Source organism: Lissotriton vulgaris, chromosome 2_2, assembly GCF_964263255.1.
Source record: "Lissotriton vulgaris chromosome 2_2, aLisVul1.2, whole genome shotgun sequence".
Lineage (NCBI taxonomy): Eukaryota > Metazoa > Chordata > Amphibia > Caudata > Salamandridae > Lissotriton > Lissotriton vulgaris.
Window position 1 is genome coordinate 133,803,964 of NC_141688.1, and position 20,322 is coordinate 133,824,285.

Below are 20,322 nucleotides of genomic sequence, written 5' to 3' on the forward strand. Positions count from 1 at the left end.
AAGAGAGGGAGAAGTGCTTTTCAGTTTCTGAGAAGCTATACCTGTAAAAAAAACTAGACAGATGTATAAGTGTTCTAACCAAATCTGAAGGTGGCACCCATGTTCTTACCTTTAGACCTGCTTAGTTTTTCGATTACTAAAATCTTAGACAGCTGCTACCCTTATTCGAGATGCATTTAGTAAAGATTAACAGTCTCTGGAGGAGAGACTATAAGTCTGAAGGGACCATAAGACTTGTTTTGAACCAGGAAAAAGACAGAATAGTCCTTACGTATGCACTATGTAAGGTAGATCCTTCGCTACTATTGATGTTGGACTGTAGCATTCAACATGTTGCATAATTTACTTCAAGTCACTAGAATGAGGGCTGTGATTGGGGTGTCCGCTTGGTTTGAATCTTTCTTGAGCAAGAGGATGTCAAGACTGAGAATAGAGAAGGTAGTCTTGGATCCAGCTGCTGTGACAATGGAAGTCCTGCAGGCATCTCCATTACTCCTTGCTCTATTTGTATAGCCACTAAAATTACTGCAGACCAAACTGGGGGTTGGGTTTCAGAATTATGTTACTGACTTACCAAGTTATCTTCACCTTGTCTGATTACCCTGAGGAAGTTTCATAAAAAGAAAAAAATACTGCCCAGATAAAAAAGGTTAAAACCTTAAGAATGTATTTTTCTTTGATTTATGTGAGTCCATGTGGTTTAGTTTCTCCCATTAACTTTTAATATCGAGTTTCTGTGATGTGTCCAACATTTTTTATCACAGAATTTAGGGCCATGCAGACACGTGAATTCTAGTTTTAAATGTATTCTATTGTAATACATCACTTGCGGGAACCACTTACAAACAGCAGTTTGAGCTATACGTTCTCCAACATTTTGTGGCTATGGCAGTCAGCAGCGCACGACATCAGGATCATATCATGCACATCACTAGGTGGTTACACTGGTACCCAGTGAACCTGTGGTAACATTCAAAGAACTGATTATTAACTAGCTAGAGCCCACATAGGAGGCCCCATCATGTGTAGCAATCAGGATTAACAGCTGCATCCCTACAGCAAACCAGGGCCAATGGGGTAAGTCTTGAGGTTTTTTCCCACAAGTGAAACATCTTAAACTGGAATCATATCCTTTGTGGTTCATGCTGCTAAACGATTAATTCAATTATAGGAACATCTATACAAACCACAAGACCTTTTGACATTGCTGTTATTATGTATGCATTGTACGAATTTTGTAGTTACTTGAATGCCCTTTTGCATTGTGTCTCTGTATAAATGATAATTACTTTAAGTTGTTTCTTTTTATTCACTCTTTTTGGCCATACAAAAGGAGAATGTGTTCTCATGCTTTCTTTTCAACTAGCTAAAGTCCACAGTGATATTGTAAAAACAAATTAGAAATTTATTGAGAAAACAAAGCACACATTGATGAATCTGCAGTTATTTCAAAATCTAAAGAGCAATGCATACAGAAGAAGAGTATTTCACATATATATGCAACGCGAACCTAGCAAAAACTAACTGTATCTAGCTTTTTCTACAGTGAGAGGACGGTCAACCTGAGTGCTGGTCACAGTTTGAAACACCATAACTGCAAGTTCACACATTTTTGGGGACCTGATGCAAAATTGCCTCTTGATGTAGGGACTCTTATTTTACACACCTGTACACAAACATCCTCTGTGTGTCAACCCATACAGGTGCAAGTCACTCTGTCCTTGAATTCCTTAGTGGTTACAAGGCTTTCAAGCCCACATGAACCTAGCGGGACTTCGTGGCTAACATTGAAACACCAGAAGTATAAGTTATTACTTTGTTTGTGAATTGTCTGTCTTTTCATTGTTTTACATTTTTGTTGTACAAATTGGGTGTTTTAATTGAACGTCTATTTTTGCTTACAGCAAGAACGATTAGATATTGAAGAGAAGTATACCAGTTTACAAGAAGAAGCGCAGGGCAAAACAAAGAAGCTGAAGAAAGTGTGGACAATGCTTATGGCTGCTAAGTCAGAGGTTTGTCTGAAAAGCTTTTCTACTGATGAATACTGCTTGTTTTTTATGCATTCCATTTGTAAGTGTTCACAGTCCAAATGGTAGGTTTGTGTGCTCTGTGGTTGTCAGACGCACAGCTTATACTGAAAAGATAAACTCTTAATTTTGGTTTTGTCTTAAACATTTGACATGTACATGCTTCCATAGGGCCATTCCTTTAAGGAGTGAATCAACATTTTGACATTTATAGGAGCTACTTCTGTAAATAAGATCGCTTATTCTGAAAGGTCTGTTCAATTGCGATCCATTCTCAAGCACGTGTACATGAATCTCAATTACAAATGGTGCGATATTTGTTGCACCCTGTACCTACCAGGTACAATAAAGATGATACTATTTGTTATATTTCAGCAGGTAAATCCGGCTGGAATCTACAAAGATAAAAGGCCTACAGTAAGATCAAACAACCTGAACTACTGAAAAGGCGAAGCAAGATATGAACAAATGTAATTGTTGCTACAACATTTAAGCAACATAGTCACATACCTTACACACAGCCCATAAGGGATAAGTAATTGAGTGAGTGGGATAGATGGAGACAAAAAATTGGTCCAGCCAATATTAAAGTGTCACTGATATTCGCCTGCTTCCTGTTCTTGTCTTCTTCCAGACAAAACGAAATATCAGCAGCTAGCCTCTCCAGCCCACTACCCCATCATGCACGACTACCAGCTACTCTGAGATGTGTAGATCTACCTGAGATTCGAGCCCTCAGTGTAAATAAAATATTGGCTGCCATGACTGGAATTAAGCAATATATCTTTCATTGATGCCCACCCTGGGATTTAATGGATAGCTGAGAGCCCCAGGATTCGCATGTCATTCAAAGCTTTGAACCCTAAAAGTTTATTTTTTCTTGGTAGGTTTCTGGTTGAGGTCATGGAACAGCAACAGTTAAGTGCAGAATAGGAGGGGAATTGCCTAGATATCCTCCACATTGACTTGGGTGTCAATCATCCTGAAATCTGGAGACCCACAGAGCACTCCTCTCCAGCTAGATACCATATTCATGGCTCCTCCAAACACAGAGAGCACTGGGAAATTTTAGGCCTTGGTAAGATTTGCCCCCAGCATATATATATATTTAGAGAAGAACCTTAAAGAGTAAATTCAAGTGTCTGTTATTGAGAATATGGGTTTACGTTAGAACATACATCTATTGATCTTTAGAACTCTATAGGAGAGGTTTATAGGTTTGAGGAATTGGAAACTGCTACTGCATCCAGCATAAAATGCTTATGTCGGTTTCCACAGACCTCCAGATAATCTTTGTGTAGGATTATGATGTCCAGTATATGAAGTTGTTCATTTTTGCAGTGGTCATAGTGTTGTACTTGTGCAAAAACGGGACTAAGGGCCATACACCAATGTTTGGATTCATGCAATGATGCCTGAAGATTCAGCTTGTTGCTGAGTAAATGGCAACTATTTAATTGTGTCCTAGTAATAGTATGAAAGAATGTTACAACTTCAGTGCTAGACATATCTGCTTCATTCATGAGCACCGCATATCTCCACCTACCGTTGAGGTCAATTTCCGGAGCATTGTTTATGATGGGTTTGTCTAAGTTTACCACCTTTTGCGTTGAAAGATATTCCTTTCATCTCTAAATTGATAGAAACAGCGCCCTTTAAAACGAGTAGCTGCCAAGTTTTTCACAAGAACAGGGAGGCAAACAATGCAGATGGGAAGTCCTAGCATCATATACAGAATAAAAGTACTGTGTCTTTAAATTCCTAGGCTGACACAGCTATGTTAAAGTGCATAGTCCCATTATCCTTGTGAGAAAGTCATCCTTTTTACCCTGATCACCCCCATGTTTTGACTGATACTGGTGGTTACTGACTGATTTTGCTCTGGGCCCTGCTAACCAGGCCCAGGTCCAGTGTTCGTTTTCGAAGGTATATGGTAATTAGGTGTAATTACAGAGTTCAGAGTTATGAGAACTGAAACGAACCCCCCTATTGTTTTTGCCGTGTCCCGTTTCCTTAACTCCATGTGGCTCAGGCGTTGCAAGTTTTTAAACCCCTCCAGTACATGCTAAATATACTTCCGTTTTCCATTGCTTTGATCTTATTAAATCATGAATATACTGGTTTAAATGCTTTTTAAATTTTTTGATATGTCATGAAATTTGTACAATCAATTGTTAATGGCTATATTCTGTAATATTTACAATTTAGTGATGTATGTACTTTATCTTTTGCTTTTATGGTCTACAATAATCGAAATAAAGCTTGGAAATGGAAATAGTAATTACAATTGGTATGACAACCTACCTGTGAGCCCCTAGTATATGGTAGAGCCTCTAGGTTTAGAGGCCCAGTAGATTTAATACACTTAAAGTGTACACTGCTGTGGTGCCCATCTGTCATTTTAAAAGCCAATCCTGCCTTGCAGGCTGCTTTTCAAATAAAACAATATTCAAATTCCACTTTAAAGGTACTACCAAAGTCTTAAACTAACTTATTTTTACATGCCAATTGTGCCCTAGGTGTACAGAGGGTAGGGTGTCATGTTAAAATAAACAGGGACATTATAAAAGTGGTTTTAAATGCCCTGGTGAGGGTAAAAACTACCAACTTTGTTTTTCCCCATTGAAGTGCATTAGTTCCATAGGCTAACATGGAAAGACTTTATTTAACAATAATAAAGTCTATCTATTGACCGGAGTAAGGTACAATAATAATTCAAAGTGTTAAAAGAATAATTCCAGCAACTTGCCAAGGTTGTGTTTATTATAACTGTCGGAAAAGAAGTTAAAGAACATGCTTTACTGATGTGCCTGAATTCAGCTCTGGAGCAGCCTCTCCTGATTGGCCAGCCATTGACAGGCTGAGCCATACTTCTCCCATGTGTGAAATGGCCTGCAAGGAAACAAAGAAACATGTGGTGGGAAGAAATCTGCACATGCAGAGCAAAAGCAGGAAGGGGGCTTTCTTGGACAAGGAAATGCCACATTTCAGGGGGAGTAATAATCACAGACGGTGGCACACTACATACCATTGGTCAGGGGTACCTCCCCTCCTTGACAGCCCGGAAACATGGATAAATATGGGAGAGCTGCCCAGCAACTCAGAGCCCTGCCTGGAAGAAACAAGAAGAACCGCCCTGCTGAATCCCTGGTCTGGACCAAAAGGACTGCACCTGCTGCACACTTGGCGCTGCACCAAAAGAAGGACTTTTCCTTGCCTTGACAGTTTAAGGAGTGGACTCGTTAAAATAGCTCAACCTGCCTCATCTCCACCAAGAAGAACCCAGCTGACTAGCTTTGCCTGCACTTTGAAGGATTTCACCAGGTGCATTGTGGGTCTTGTAGTCTCATTTTTCCAAGGAGCAACTCAACTCAGAGCTTCTGGAACTGTGGATTGGTGTTCAAGGAGCAACTCAACTCAGACCTTCTGGAACTGTGGATTGGTGTTGTGGACACTTCAAGACCCGAAAAAGGACCTTCTGAAAGAAATTCCAGAAGTTTGAGACGATTTGATGACTTTTTGATAAAATCTCCATAATTTGACCGACCCATCGTTGAGAGTCAAGCAAGCGATGTTAAACCGTGACTTGGACTGAAATCCAGGTTTGCCCAGCTGAAAGCTGCGGAGCTCTTCGCCATTGATGACAAGAACCAAGACCTCCAGGATTCCTTGAGGCATTGCATGGAAGCAAGCTGCCATTTTTTAACTGCAACCTGGCCTGATGAGGAGTCTAACATGACGACGAGCGAAAAAGCTCCAAAAAGGTGTCTGTCAGAAGGGCCCTACCGCTCATCGATTCCAACCCACGCTCCATCGTAGTAGGCCTGAAGCTTTGACTTTGTCCCGGTCAAGGGTGACCAGATGTCCCAATTTGGCACTTTTGCTTTACACACCTGTCTCCCATGTTAAGCCTGACTGCTCATGAGCCAAGCTACCAAGAGTTTAGCATGGATTATGTTATTGAGACTCTACTGGACCTTATTTATTTAATTTTAATTTTATTTATTTTAAAGGTTTTATATAGCAATGGCTAGACCCGGAGGTATCAGAGCGCTGTGCATGAGCATCAGATCACAGTTACAAGTTACATCGTTAACAAAGATTACACAGTTATTAGAGCATGCCAACATAGTTACTTGTAAGGTCGAGATAAAACAATAAGAACAAATAGATAAGGGGAAAAGGAGGCAAGGGGAAAGATTCAGGGGAGAAGTAATGACGGGGGAAAGAGAAGAGGAGGGTGACGGACACAGCATGGAAAGAGGAGGGGAAGAGCGACGGGGACACAAACCGGTAGACGAGTCAAAGCAACGTCCAAAGTCCAGTAGGGTGTGATCCCAGGGGAAGTGGTATCACCTCTCTATCTCTGTTGCGGATGTTCCCTTTACTCAGTGGGCTCTCCCAGAGGAGTCTCTGAGACTCCAAGGCCTACATACTGGATCCTTCTCCAAAAAGGGAAGAGGGAGTGCTTTGGCAAGGGGTGCCATACCATACCTCAGCTGTGAGTGAATCCTACCTACCTGCACCTACTAGTAAACCCCTTTGATCAACAAGGTCCCTCAATAATGTAACTTTAAACTAAAAAAACGTCCCTATATTTAAACCAAAATAAAATTCGCCAAAACCACACAACGTCTTTTTGTGTTTCGCAATTTTAAGCATTTGGTAAAAGTTGACTTGCAGTGTGCTACAATTTTCTCCACAGCCAGTGTGCCATTACGGCGTGTGAAATGTCCCTCCTGTGGCACGAAAACCATCTGAAAATAGCCCCAATAACCTCTATATCCTTTGCTTGGCAGTAAGTTATATTGAAAGGATGTACCATCTAAGAAAAACATCAAGAAAGACAAGTAAGGGCTATGGAGGCATAAGGCAGCAAAGTATGCAACATATCTTGGCCTTTTCTGAATCATTTACTTGTGTTACGTACCAGAAAAGGCAGCCTAGCTAAACTCGTACCACCAGTCTGTATATCCTCAGACTGCCAGGTACCGCCTGAGAGAGAACCCAAAGTAAAGCAGAATCTACAAGGGGGAAAGCTGCTACTGCAGCTCTGTTTCAAATGTACCTATTTCTGAAATGTGTAAAGCCGCTACTTGGAAATCTGCACATACTTTTACTAGGCTATACTGCCTGGGTTCTGATGCTAAAGCAGACACTCTAATGGGACAGGCTTGTTTGAGGAAAATGTTTGGTTAAAAGTTCGGTACTGTTCTTTGCTGCTAAGTCAACGCTTTGTCGGATGGACTTGCTATTCCATTCTGTGATTATGACTATTGATGGGGATCCCCTGGAAGAGAAGGATAAATTGCTTTCCTGTAATCCTAGTTCCCTTCCAGGGGAATCCTCATCGAAGTCCTAAACATAAACCAAAGCTCTAGCATGTCTCAACAAATTCTGTATGCAGGATTCCTTTGTTATCTGTAAAAATTACCTGACTGAACTGTCACCTGTGCGCCATGATGGGATACTGGTTCTGTAAAGTTCTTAAAGGCAAAGTGCCAGTTTTATGGTTACTCTTTGTAATGGCAGCCTATTGGTTAATAATAATGTCTCCGATTCCAATTTCTTTTCTTTTAAATGAAGGTTTGTGGAAGTCTTCCTATGGCCACTCTTTCATTATTAAATTGAATTGTATTGATTTGTGTGGTTTAAAAAAAGGGTGTATGTGTGTGTGTGTGTGTGTGTGTGTGTGTGTGTCTGTCTGCGTGTGTGTGTCTGTGTGTATATTTATACATACATATATATATATATATATATATATATATATATATATATATATATATATATATATATATATATATATATATATAAATATATATATATATATATATATATAAATAAATGAGTCAAAGCACTGTCAAAGGTCGGGGTTTCGCAAGTTTACCCTGGCACAGGAGTTGGAGGTAGTTCGACAGGATCGAAAGTTGACCCTTCGCTCAGGCAACCAGGGAGCCGCCGCAAACAAATCCTCAACAGGAAACCCACCGAAAGGAGAAAGTGCAACAAGAGGAGGAAATGCGGGAGGGAGGCAAAAGAAACAACGGGCGAAGTGGCAACAAAAACAGGTGCAAAAACAATAGATGCAAAAACAGTGGTCAACCCGTCGGATGTAGTGCTTACTCCAGGCGAAACAGCTATTCTATCGCTGGGTTGAACTTACAGCGCCTGTGGGGATTTTGACTATGCAAGCACAAAAATCGATTTATTTAAATATGTCCGAAAGCTGAAGCTGAAAAAATATCACAGCACGCACAGGACCAATGAAATAGGTCCATCAACTCAACCAACTACTGCACCTCACAGTCCCCCAATCATGGGACAAGCATTGACTCAAGAACTCATGGAACTTCAAAATGAAGAAGAGTCTGCTCAATTGGTCCCCGGCTGGGGTCCAACTTCAGCAATAGAAAAAACTCCTTTTAGACCCAAATCCAAATTCTGTCCCCTGATGTTAAAGGACAATTTGGACCTGTTCCATGACAGAGTATCCTCAGAATTAAAGAGTTTGCAAATCAGTATTTCTAATGCTACCAGAAGACGTAACTACTGTGATATGGAATACCACAAACTGATTAAAAAACTACGAACCAACAAAAACCTGGTCATTCGCCAATCAGATAAGGGAGGAAATGTAGTTTTATGGCCTCACAAAATGTATATGGAGGTGGCCTTGAACGAGCTAAATGATCGTGAGTGTTACAAAAGAACTAACACCAAGGAAGTACAACTGACCAGTAATACAATCAATTCCAAATTGTTGGCATGGAGGAGTAAAGGTTAACTGACGATGGACGAATATAAGTACCTGAAAATTGATCGTCCAACGATCCCGATTATATACTTTATCCCCAAAATCCACAAAAACTGCCAACAACCTGCTGGCCGACCAATCATTTCCGCCAGAAACAGTATCTTGGAAAATGTAAGCAGGTACATTGACTATTTTTTGCAGGAACATGTTAGATCGCTGCCCTCGTTTATTTTGGACACGGGTGACTTGCTTAACCCTTTCGATGCTGATGACGAGCTCAGCTCGTCATCACCCACGGGTGTCGTGTGCTGATGACGAGCTGAGCTCGTCATGGTGCCACTAAAATGGCATTTTCCAGCACACAGCGGGAAAACGCCTAGCAGCCAAGAGGTTAAGAAGGTTTCCAAATTCAAATGGGAATCAGGTTATTTACTGGTGTCACTCGACGTTACGTCCTTGTACACGAGTATCTTTCATATGGACGGAAACAGAGCAGTCCAGCATTTCTTGAACAAGAGACCTATGTACTTACAAGAACATTCCAAAATAATTATTGCAATGATTAACATGTGCTTAGAGAACAATGTGTTCTTATTTTCTAATTCGTTGTTCTTGCAGACCAGGGGAGTGGCTATGGGGGCCTGCTTCTCCCCCAGTTATGCCTGCCTTCACATGGGCTACTGGGAGGAGCAGGTCCTCCTACCCAACTTCCACACAATCATGAACACCAAGGTAAAAACCTGGTTGAGGTATATTGACGACCTTTGTTTGGGATGGGTCTGCAAATGAAACTGCCAAATTTATCAGCCAATTGAATATTAATAATCTAAATTTAAAATTCACTAGCAGCATTAGTGCAAATTCCATTGTCTTCTTGGATGTAGAAATTTATGTGGAAAATGGTCAATTGGAAACAAAGCTCTATCGAAAACCTACGGCAGGCAATGCAGTGTTGCATGCTGCCAGCCACCATCCGGCTCACCTGATAAGAAGCATTCCCTATGGGGAGATGCTTCGCATCAGGAGAATCTGTAGCAATAACACGGATTGCCTTGAGGCACAAAGGGAATGTAAAACCAGATTTTTGAATAGAGGCTATTCAATAGAGACCATCAATAATGCGTTCAATAAAGCTAATAAATTTGAAAGGTCGCAATTATTGGCCCCCCTTAATGACAGTCCTAGTGTTTCCAAAAAAACAGTGGCTAGTGAAACACGCCTGATAATCGGTTTTAGCAACCAGCATCAGGCCATACACAAAATTGTAAAAAAACAACTGGTTTTTGATCACCAGTGATCCCAGTCGTAGGCAAAATGTTTACTAACTCACCCTGCATTACCCATAGAAAAGCAAGGTCTATGCAGGATAGTCTTGTCTCGAGTAGTCCTGAAGTAGTCACAGGCTTGTGGCTTGATGCAAGTAAGGGTTTCTTGAGATACACCATTTTTGCAGGCTTTGCAGGTGGAGCAAGTAGATTTGAGTACATGACTCCTTTGTCTCCTAATCCCATCAAGATTAGAGGAAATCTCAATTGCAGGTCAGAGTATGCTGTATACGTTCTAGAATGTCCCTGTGGCCTCAGATATGTAGGGAGCACCAGACCACAGGTGTACAAACGTATTTTGCAGCACTTAAGGGCCATCACCAATGCAGATTCATTTTATCCCGTAGCTAGGCACTTCGAGAAGGTACATGGAAAGAATGCCTCCGGGTTACTATACTTTGTGATTGATACTGTTCCTCCACAGAGAAGGGGTGGAGACAGAGAATCCCTTTTGAGGAAGCTAGAGACTAGACATATTATACTGCTCGACACTAAAATGCCCAATGGACTGAACACTAGTGAAGACTTTCACACCTATTTGTAACTGGCAGCGCCGTTTCTGTTCCTGTATTATGTTGCCATTATTAACTTGAAGCTAAGAACTATAACATCAATGAACTAACACCTCTGTCCCCCACATGAATTTACAAACATGATAAATTGTCATCTGTACATTATTTTAAATTCACTGGTAGCACGATTTTTTGAACCGTTACGAATTATGCACTTTATTGTAATTTTGCACAATGATAAACTTTTCACAAATAACATCCCCAGCCCACTTGGGCTCCATCAACAGTTATTTCCACTATCTATGAAAGCAAACATTTCTAGGTAATTGGTGTACAAGACCAGTACTAATGCCCCTGTTGCAACTTGCATACGGTTGGGTATCTACTACATTACTTAAAAAATGACAGAATGTTTTAGGTTGAGCTCTAGCAATGAAACGGGGATATTTATATTTTAAAACATTTTATATATTTATAGGTTTTATTATTATTCTTAAATTGCCAATGCTTTTTAACCTGACTTTTGTGCAATAGTATCTAGAGATTGTTATATTTATATATTTATATACATGAATTTATTAACTACATTCCATCTCTATTGAAAGTCTGTTCACACATTATGTGCCAATTGTGTCAAGTAACTCTACTATATCTATTGTGTAACGGCTCACTTGCACTTTAATAAGGGTATGCCAGCCCCCATGACGGTGTCATGTGATCAAGGCTTCATTAAGCCGAAACGGGTCATGGCAGATTGGTGTTGGGCTTATGAATAAATAATTTGCACCAATTTCTGGGTCTCGCTTCGTCTATTTTGGCTACTTTGCTGAATCTGGGACATCAACATAATATATATATATATATATATATATATATATATATATATATATATATATATATATGTATATATATATATGTATATATATATATATATATATTATATATGTGAACAAGCTCCCTAGTGGAGTGAAACGCGTCATCCCTTATTGAATAAAATCGTCATTCTGCAACTCATTTGAGGCTTGATTGGATTTCTGGCTTGATTTTCGCTGCATTCCGTCGGGCCACTGGAGGTCTAAACCTGTTGTGTTCCGCCGACCTTTGACGGAACAGGGATCGCTTTTTATATATATATATATATATATATATATATATATATATATATATATATATATATATATATATATATATATATATATATATATATATATATATTTCCGCAAAATCAAGCGCCGCACTCAGGAATTGTACATAACTCATTTATTAAGCAAACTCCACAATCAGTCTGTCAGACGGACACATTTCGGGCACACGCCCTTTCTCACGGTGGGTGGCACTACTTTTACCTCTGTTTTTAAAGGCTATGCAATTCAAAATCCATCCCATAGAATTCTGGGATCAGTAGTTCCTGTACATGTTTATCACAGGGTAACACCTTTTGTGACAGTATTCAACATTAATTATCAATCGCATTTAAGACACAATTCTGTGATACAACTGCACTGCAATCAACATTTTATCTGCATTGTAATTTCAGGTATAGTACCTATTTAAGCAAGTAATAAATTATAATACATTAGTGCAGTTGTATATGAACCGATTAGCCATGTCATCTTATATGCAATTCTATGGATTTTCTTTAGGTATAGTACTATAGTCCCACCAACAAGGTTTTTACGTACATTCAGTTAGAAAGTCACCCTTTTGCCCTATTCACCCCATCTTTTGCTGAATAAATCTGTTACTGCCTGACTGTTATCTGGTATCTGCTAATTAGGCCCACTGCTAGTGCAATGTGTAAGAAGGTAAATGTATTAAGGTACATTTACAATTGCCATTGACATACCCTCTAAGTCCCTAGTAGATAATGGGGCCAAGGGGTTCAATCTACCTAGAAGCCCCTAGTATATAATGGAGAATGAAGGTTTAGATACTCAGCAGATTTCTTGCACTTGCATATGTGTGCTGCTGTGTGCCTGGTGTCCTGTTAAAGGCAGTCCTGCCTTGCAGCCTGTCTTTAAAAGTACATTCTCAAATTGGTATTGACATACCCAAAAGCCCCTAGTATAGGATAGGGCTAGGGGGAGGGGTTAAACTACCATTAAGTCCCTAGTATGTAATAGGGCATGGAATTTTACAGGCCAGCAGAGTTCTTGTACTTGCATGTGTGCACTGCTGAGTACCTGCTGTCATTTTAAAGGCAGCCTGGTCTTGCAGACTGTCTTAAAAGTGTGTGCAAACTCGAATTTGGTGGTATGGACACTTTAAAATGATCTGCCTTATTAGGTTTCGCATAGCGTTGCAGTGCAACGCACTTTTCGCTTTGCGAAACATACAGTATACAGTATAGTGGGGGAAGCTCCACTCACTTTACGTCCATGTTTTTCCTTGGCTGTAATCAGAAATGCTGTATTCTGATTTGTTTTTGTCTTGTTTGCCCCTCCTCCTCATGGCCATGTTATCATTTTAATCCTTCCATGGCTATCGGCCCCATTACTTTACAAACTCTTTTGTTCCTCTGGCCCCCCCTTTCCCTCCCGCAGTCTGTAACTTTTCTGTCCACTCACACCCCGCTCCTGATCATGAAATGAAATGAAAAGAGAATTTATAAAGCGCGATAACTGCCCTGAGACGTCCTAGCGCTAAAATGAGTGGTGCTTTCAGGTAAAACTACTAACAAGAGATTTTATTCAGATTTCTTAAAAAGGAAGGTTTTTAGGTGTTTTCAGAATAGGAGTAAGTTGGGCCTGGATCTCAGATGGAGAGGGAGGGACTACCACAGTTTGGCCGTGTTATAGGAAAATAACCGTCCCCCGATCTCTTGATCCTAGGGACTGTGACGAGGAATGAGTGTGCAGAGCGGAGCTGTTTGGTAGGGTGGTAGAGGGTGATCAAGGAGTGGTTAATGGCAGCACCTGTTTTCCAGAATGCTCGATGGGAGATGCAGAGAGTCTTGAAATAATTCTCTCCCTGACAGAAAGCCAGTGAAGGCTTCTCAGACTAGGCTTGGCTGAGAGACGGCGAGGAAGCTGTAGCAGAGTGCGAGCAGCACAGTTTTGTATTATCTGGAGTTTCGGTAGGGTTTTTTGGTGGGGCTCTTAGATAAAGGGCGTTACCAAAATCAAGACTGGACTGAATTAGGCCTTGGGCTACGGTCTGTCTTGCCCCAAAGGGCAGGAGGGGGAGGATCTTCCAGAGAAGCCTGAGAAGCCCAAAGCAGGTGGCTGATAGTTTGGCTGCCTGACTGTTGAAGCTAAGTGATTTGTCTAGCCAGAGGCCGAGGCTTTTTATGGTGTCTTTGGGTGTAGGGGGAGGGCCAAGGCAAGCGGGCCAAAGTGAGTCGATCGTGGGGGCAGGTGAGTTACCGAGGAGCATTAGCTCCGTTTTGTCTCCATTTAATTTAATATTAAACAAAAACGAGTTGCCAATACTGTGCTTTGATTCACTTATCAGTCCCTCCAAAGCATATGAATTAAACACTATGCTTTACTTGCACACCAATGCTTGTATTAATCCTTTTTATTATTTTGCAAAAGTTTTTTCACTGCATATTTTTGGTTATTATTTCACAATTTTTTTATGCTTTCAAGAAGACCTGTACATGATTTAAACATTAGAATAAAACAATTGCAAAATAATAAAAAAAGGATTAATACAAGCATTGGTGTGCAAGTAAAGCATAGTGTTTAATTCATATGTTTTGGAGGGACTGATAAGTGAATCAAAGCACAGTATTGGCAACTGGTTTTTGTTTAATATTTAATGGTGGCTTAGCCTTGCTGTTGGGAAGCCCAGACCCAGTGGTGTTTTTTCGGTCCATTTAATTTAAGGCTTGAGGAGGTCATCCAGTTGTTGACTTCTTCTAGACAGCCCCTCGGGTTGACCTGTGCTTTGTGAGTATCTAGCTGATTGAGGAACACAACTAGCTGAGTGTCGTCGGCATATGTAAGGATCTTTATCCCGAACGGACGGACTATCTCAGCTAGTAGACTCATGTAAACCTTAAATAGCGTCTGGCTCAGAGAAGAGCCCTGCGGCAGGCACTTTTGTTTATAATGCAATAGGGCTCATGTAATACGAGTCCGATTGCATTTAGAAATGCTTGTTTTCTCATCGGATTGGCTGGCTGAGTCGCGCACTTTATTTTGCCTGACCTGACCATCCGGATATATTACGCATGCGTCGTCCAGCAGCCGCTAAACAGACGCTCCTGCGCATGAGGCACTATTTTCTCCCGCTCCCCGCCCGCTGACAACAATTTAACCCCTTGCGTGCGGGGCGTATTTTCCGCCTGTGCTGACTCCGCCTTGCGCGGGCGGAGTCATGACGGAACGGTTCCGTCATCAGCACAGCTCAACCGATGCTGATGACGGAACTGTTCTGTCATCAGCACGCAAGGGGTTAAAAGAAGCTGCAGAGAAAGAACTGATCAACAACCGAGTGGAGGGAGTGCAGAAGAGCTCGGTTTGTTTTTTTAAATGTTTCTACGCCGCCCACACATGGGTGGGACTGTCCAACCACCATTGTGCATCATGCACCTCCTGTGACACGCAGCAGAGCCCACAGGTAAACAATAACACAGGACAGAGCGCCCCAAGGTTTCCCTTGAAAGTCCAGCACCGATCCTTGTTCCTGCGTCACACCCTGTGCTCCGTGGCATACCAGTTAGGACGGGTGAGGAGAAAAGAGCAGGAAGATGTACACCTACCTGTGCACACCTAAACAATAGTGCAGAATGCATGGTTGCCCACCCAAAAGATGATGCAAGGAGAGAAGTACCGCAAGGGGCGACGGGAGGAGGAGAGCAGAGACGTCTACTCTTGCAGCACCAGGGATTGCCACTGCGAGGAAACATGCGAGGGAAGACCCGAGCGGACCACACGGAGAGCTGCACCGGCGCCAGAGCTCACCCGGAGTGCGTGCGTGGTCGTCTTGAGCGTGGGTCTCAACCATTGCCCGCGCGAGGACTGCTGTGTGCGTGAAGTTATACCCCATCAAAACATGGGGCAAACTGTTGCTTCCAGTTGATTTGCAAACTGATGCTTGCAGCTGATTTTGCAGCTGTTGTCAGTAGAATACGAGAAAGAGTTTCTTGCTCCATTTTAACACGCAAAAGATAGGTCTAACTTTGAGCTAACATTGGTTTACTTCGTTTAATAAACTGTGAATGGGCAAAATTATATATTTGCGCAATTTAAATAAATAATGCTATACATGATCATTAGGGAAACGTGACGCCGAACGAACTTGCTCCATTTTGAAGATTAAGCGTAAGCTCTCATGCTTTTTTAATGGTGCTTCTTGCATGGGATATTCTACAACCCCCAAATCTACTCAATTATGGAGATAAAAAATTAGCAAAAAGAAGAACTCTATCTACAACCAGTGCCTTCTTATTTTTAGTGTTCGTGGTGATGCTTGCATGGAAAACGCCCACACCCTTTCTGGAGCCAGGGGTCTCGCAGCAACCCTTCTTTTGCCATTTACCATGCTCGCATTCAGTCTTCCGAGGTTTTTCAAATAATTTTGAACACTTCATTGATTATCCATTCTTTATCTTTTGTGAAATTTTGGGTAACAAAAGATGAACATGTGCTCTTTAATTTACTATGTTAAACGTCGTGGATCAATGTATTTTAATATTTCAAAGAAGTGAAATACATTTTAAAAAGTAGAATTTTAAGTCTCAGAATCTGGACACATACACGGAGAGCTGTGGAGTTCGAACACGTGTCATCTCACTGTAAAGGGACGAGTAGCAGTTGCACAACAGCCTGTTCTCTTTGTAAAACTGCACATTGCTTCGTTTCAGGTAGCCATCCGGTTTAAAAGCTTTCCAAGTTTGACACACACAACTTGATTCACTGTGTCGGAAAGCTTTATTTTCAGAACCAGGGAGGCAACTTATGATGTTGTACGTTAACACATTTAATTAAAATGTAATATGTCATTCCTTTCCTACAGTTTCTATTTCTGTGTGGTTGTTACTTCATGGAGCTGAGCAAAATTTATTACTTTATTTTTAGAACTGTTTCTTTGGGACGCGAAAATCTAATTTTGCTCTGGTTTTTAATCTCTTTGAAACAGTAGTGTACTCTATACCTCAAATGGGCACAATCCAATTCTACTTTAAATATAAAACAATGTGACGATGCACTTTTGTTTCCAGTTTGACCTCTGATTTAAAAGACATTTTTCATAGTCCAAAGAAGCAATAAGTAATTTTTTGCAGTTACTTACTTACTCTTGAATTCTAAGTGTACTACAAGACTAAGTCACACCTACTTGTAGTAAACTCTTTGTGAATGGGCCTCCCACTCCATGTACTCTGCACAGTTTATTGATCCCATAACGTCATACAAAACAGAACAAGTATGATGTTTCTTAAACGCTTTGAGTAGTGTCTTGTGAAGCTCTTTGTAATTTACGAACTATGGCAAGTTACATCAAGTTTCAGCCCCCCCCCAATTTCCCTAGTTTTGTTTGCTGGCCATATGTAATGCAGATGCAAAATCAGATGCTGCGGAACAGGATAGGGAGGGACCGGGGGAAACAGGAAGTTAGTTAGGGATAGTAAGAGGAAGAATAAAGAAGCATGCAACCTAGCTCCCGACTCAGAGCGTCATTTGGGGGGCCAGAATAAGACACTGGCGACGAGGGTGGGATCCTCCGATCCACGGCTTGCCCCCCCCCCCTGTGACTGCAGCGTGTAGCTGCCCATACCAGGAATCGGCCCGAAAGCGCGAAAGGGCGCGAAAACGGCCAACAGCCAGGTGTAGCAGCGTGCAGAGAGGGTGAGTCTGAGCAAGTGACTACCACTGCCAAATAGCTGCAAATAGCTGCCAGAACTTAGAGCAGTCTGTGTGCAAGTGAAGCTCTGTGTCCCTATCGGCGGCCATTTTAAAGTCAGGCACTGGCCATAGAATCACATTGGCTCTTATTCACGGCGGCCATCTTGAGGTCCGGCAAGTGCCACAAACCTCACAAAAACACAGAAACTCACAGAGATAAGGCGCCCCAAGGTCAAGTGAACCCAGAGAGGCACTCAAGATGCCTAGTGAACCAGATACCTCACGCCCAGAGGCAACAGGATCCACCCAGTAAGTCCTGCAACCACACCCGATGATGATGGGGGTGTCATATCTACGCCCGCCAGAGCCCCTAGAGCTCACGTCCGGAAACAGCATGGGGCCAAAGTGGAAGAGCTGGGCAGAAGATTTTATGACTGGGTCCCAGGTGCGAGACCCCAAGCAGAAGCTCATAGCACTGCGGAACTTGATAGGAAAGGACATTGCGCAGATCATCAAAGAACTTCCCGCTGCCACGACCCTTTCATATGAAGAAGTGAAAGGAGCCCTAGATCAGAAGTTCCTACACAAACGGAACTTGGACTACGAACGGTACACGTTTAACCTCGCCTCCCAAGAAAAAGACGAACCAATGTGCGATTTCATTGCACGCATCCGGCGCCTAGCACGGTATTGCGAATTCGACGCGTTCAACACCGAAGACGCTCTACGACTGCGTATCATCGAGAGATGCCAATCCGAATCACTGCGTCGCAGATTGTTGAAGAAACATTACACACTTGGAGATCGAAGAACTCACGCGTATCAATGATCAGGCCGAAGACCATGCTAAGAGAATGGAAGCTAGCAAGTCCGAGTAGAAGGAGCAAGCCTTTCGGATGCAATCACACGTGGACCCGAAACGTCATTCAGACCGCCGCAAGTCGGACAGGCCGACGCAGAAGACTCGAGCGACCTCATCACGCCATGGAGCCCGAAGCTAATGTCCTGCCTTGGGACAACGATGCCACCATTGTGGGAGAGAAAACCACTTCGAAGTAACCTGCCAAACGCGCCGGTCAGAAATAAGGACAGCCAAGTCAAGCTCAGAAACCCGACACCACGCCAGAGCAGTCAAAGAGAGGGAAAGTCGCTCCTCCAGCTTGTCGAGGTCAAGCACTCGCTCAACTGTTTCACAGAGATCTCGGAGGTCAACGTCTCGATGATATCGTCCTCTCCCACGCCGGTGTCACAAGACAGTGACGAGTATGTTCTCATGGTATCAGACCCAGACAGGCTGAAAAAATATCCACGACTGAACATTCGAATAGGAAGCCACCCGGCCAAATTTGTACTAGACTCGGAGCATCTTTAAACTACATCTGTGCCATGGAATATAACAGCATGAAGCCTCGGCCAAAGTTAGAACCAGCCGCTGTTCAAGTCTACACGTGGATGTCCAGGAAACCCTTACCGTGCCTCGGACGGTTCCACACGACTAACGTACAAAAACCGACAGATCCAAGCCTATGTTCATGTAATTGAAGGTCCATAGACAGCAGACTGTCTCCTCAGTTTGCCGACGGAAGGCCTCAAACTTGTCGAACTGTATACACTGTGGATGATTCCCCGGACATTGTCAACAAATTTCCCAACTTATTCAAGGGTCTCGGGAAACTCAACCAATTTAAAGCCAAACTGCACATCAATGAGCGGGTGCCCCCAGTAGCACAACACCATAGGAAGGTACCATTTCATCTACAACAGGCAGTAGACGAGGAACTCCAAGACTTACTACGGACAGACATCATTGAAAGATCATCCGGGCCCACCCCATGGGTGTCTCCAGTGGTAGTCGTACCTAAGAAAGGTCAAAACAACAAAGTGCGCCTCCGTGTGGACATGCGCGCCCCGAACACTGCCATTGAGAGGGACAGACATCCTGGACCTCATATCAGTGATATGATCGCCCGCCTTAATGGGGCCACCTTGTTCTCAAAGCTGGACCTCAATAAGGGATACCACCAATTGAAACTCCAAGAACAATCCCGGTATATCACCACCTTCACCACGCATGAAGGCCTGTTCCGATATAAACGCCTCCACTTCGGAATCTCCTCGGCAGCAGAAATCTTTCAAGAGGCCATTCGGAGAGTCATCCAGGGCATCCCAAATGCCTTTAACTACAGCGACGATATCCTAGTGTTTGGAGAGAACCAGGTGGAACACTATGCTACCATCCGCTATCCACTGCGGGAGCTCACTCGTCAAAGTCAACCTTTTCTGTGGTCATCCGCATGCGACCATGCTTTCAACACAATCAAGGACGCTGTGAGCACCGCCATCAACCTTGCCTATTTTGACACCAAACGGAAAACCGAGATGACAGTGGACGCCAGCCCCGTGGGGCTAGGTGCCCTCCTGGCTCAGTATGACAGCGGCGCAGATCAATGTCACGTGGTCGCCTACACCAGCCGTAGTCTTACGGACACAGAGAAGGTGTACTCTCAGCCAGAGAAAGAAAGCCTTGCGGTTGTCTGGGCTTGTGAACATTTCCACCTGTTTGTATATGGCAAGCACTTCACGCTCATCACGGACCACCAAGCACTCATCACCATTTTTGGCAACCCGCGAGCAAAGATGCCTCCAAGTATAGAGAGATGGGGTCTCCGACTACAAGACTACATCTACACGATCATCCATAAGCCTGGGGAGGCTGAAAACCCAGCACACTACATGTCAAGGCATCCACAATCTCACTCGCGTGAACGAGGCTCGGTGGCGGAGGAATACATTCATTTAGTCATCGACAGTGCACGCCCTCCAGCTGTGCCCTTAGAAGCCATTCAAACCGCCTCAGCCGAAGATCCTACCATCCAGGCCCTCATGGGTCAAATACGTGCTAACTCCTGG

At 42.7% G+C, this 20,322-nt stretch overlaps 1 protein-coding gene across 1 annotated transcript in view; it reads left to right on the top strand.

Annotated features, from left to right (window-relative positions):
* The window catches only part of KIF3A (kinesin family member 3A), a 332,918-nt gene that overhangs the window by 233,453 nt on the left and 79,143 nt on the right, over positions 1–20,322 (top strand). The window contains exon 12 of the mRNA XM_086959471.1: positions 1,905–2,015. Coding sequence (XP_086815597.1) covers positions 1,905–2,015 — 111 coding nt within the window. The remainder of the gene's footprint in view (positions 1–1,904; positions 2,016–20,322) is intronic.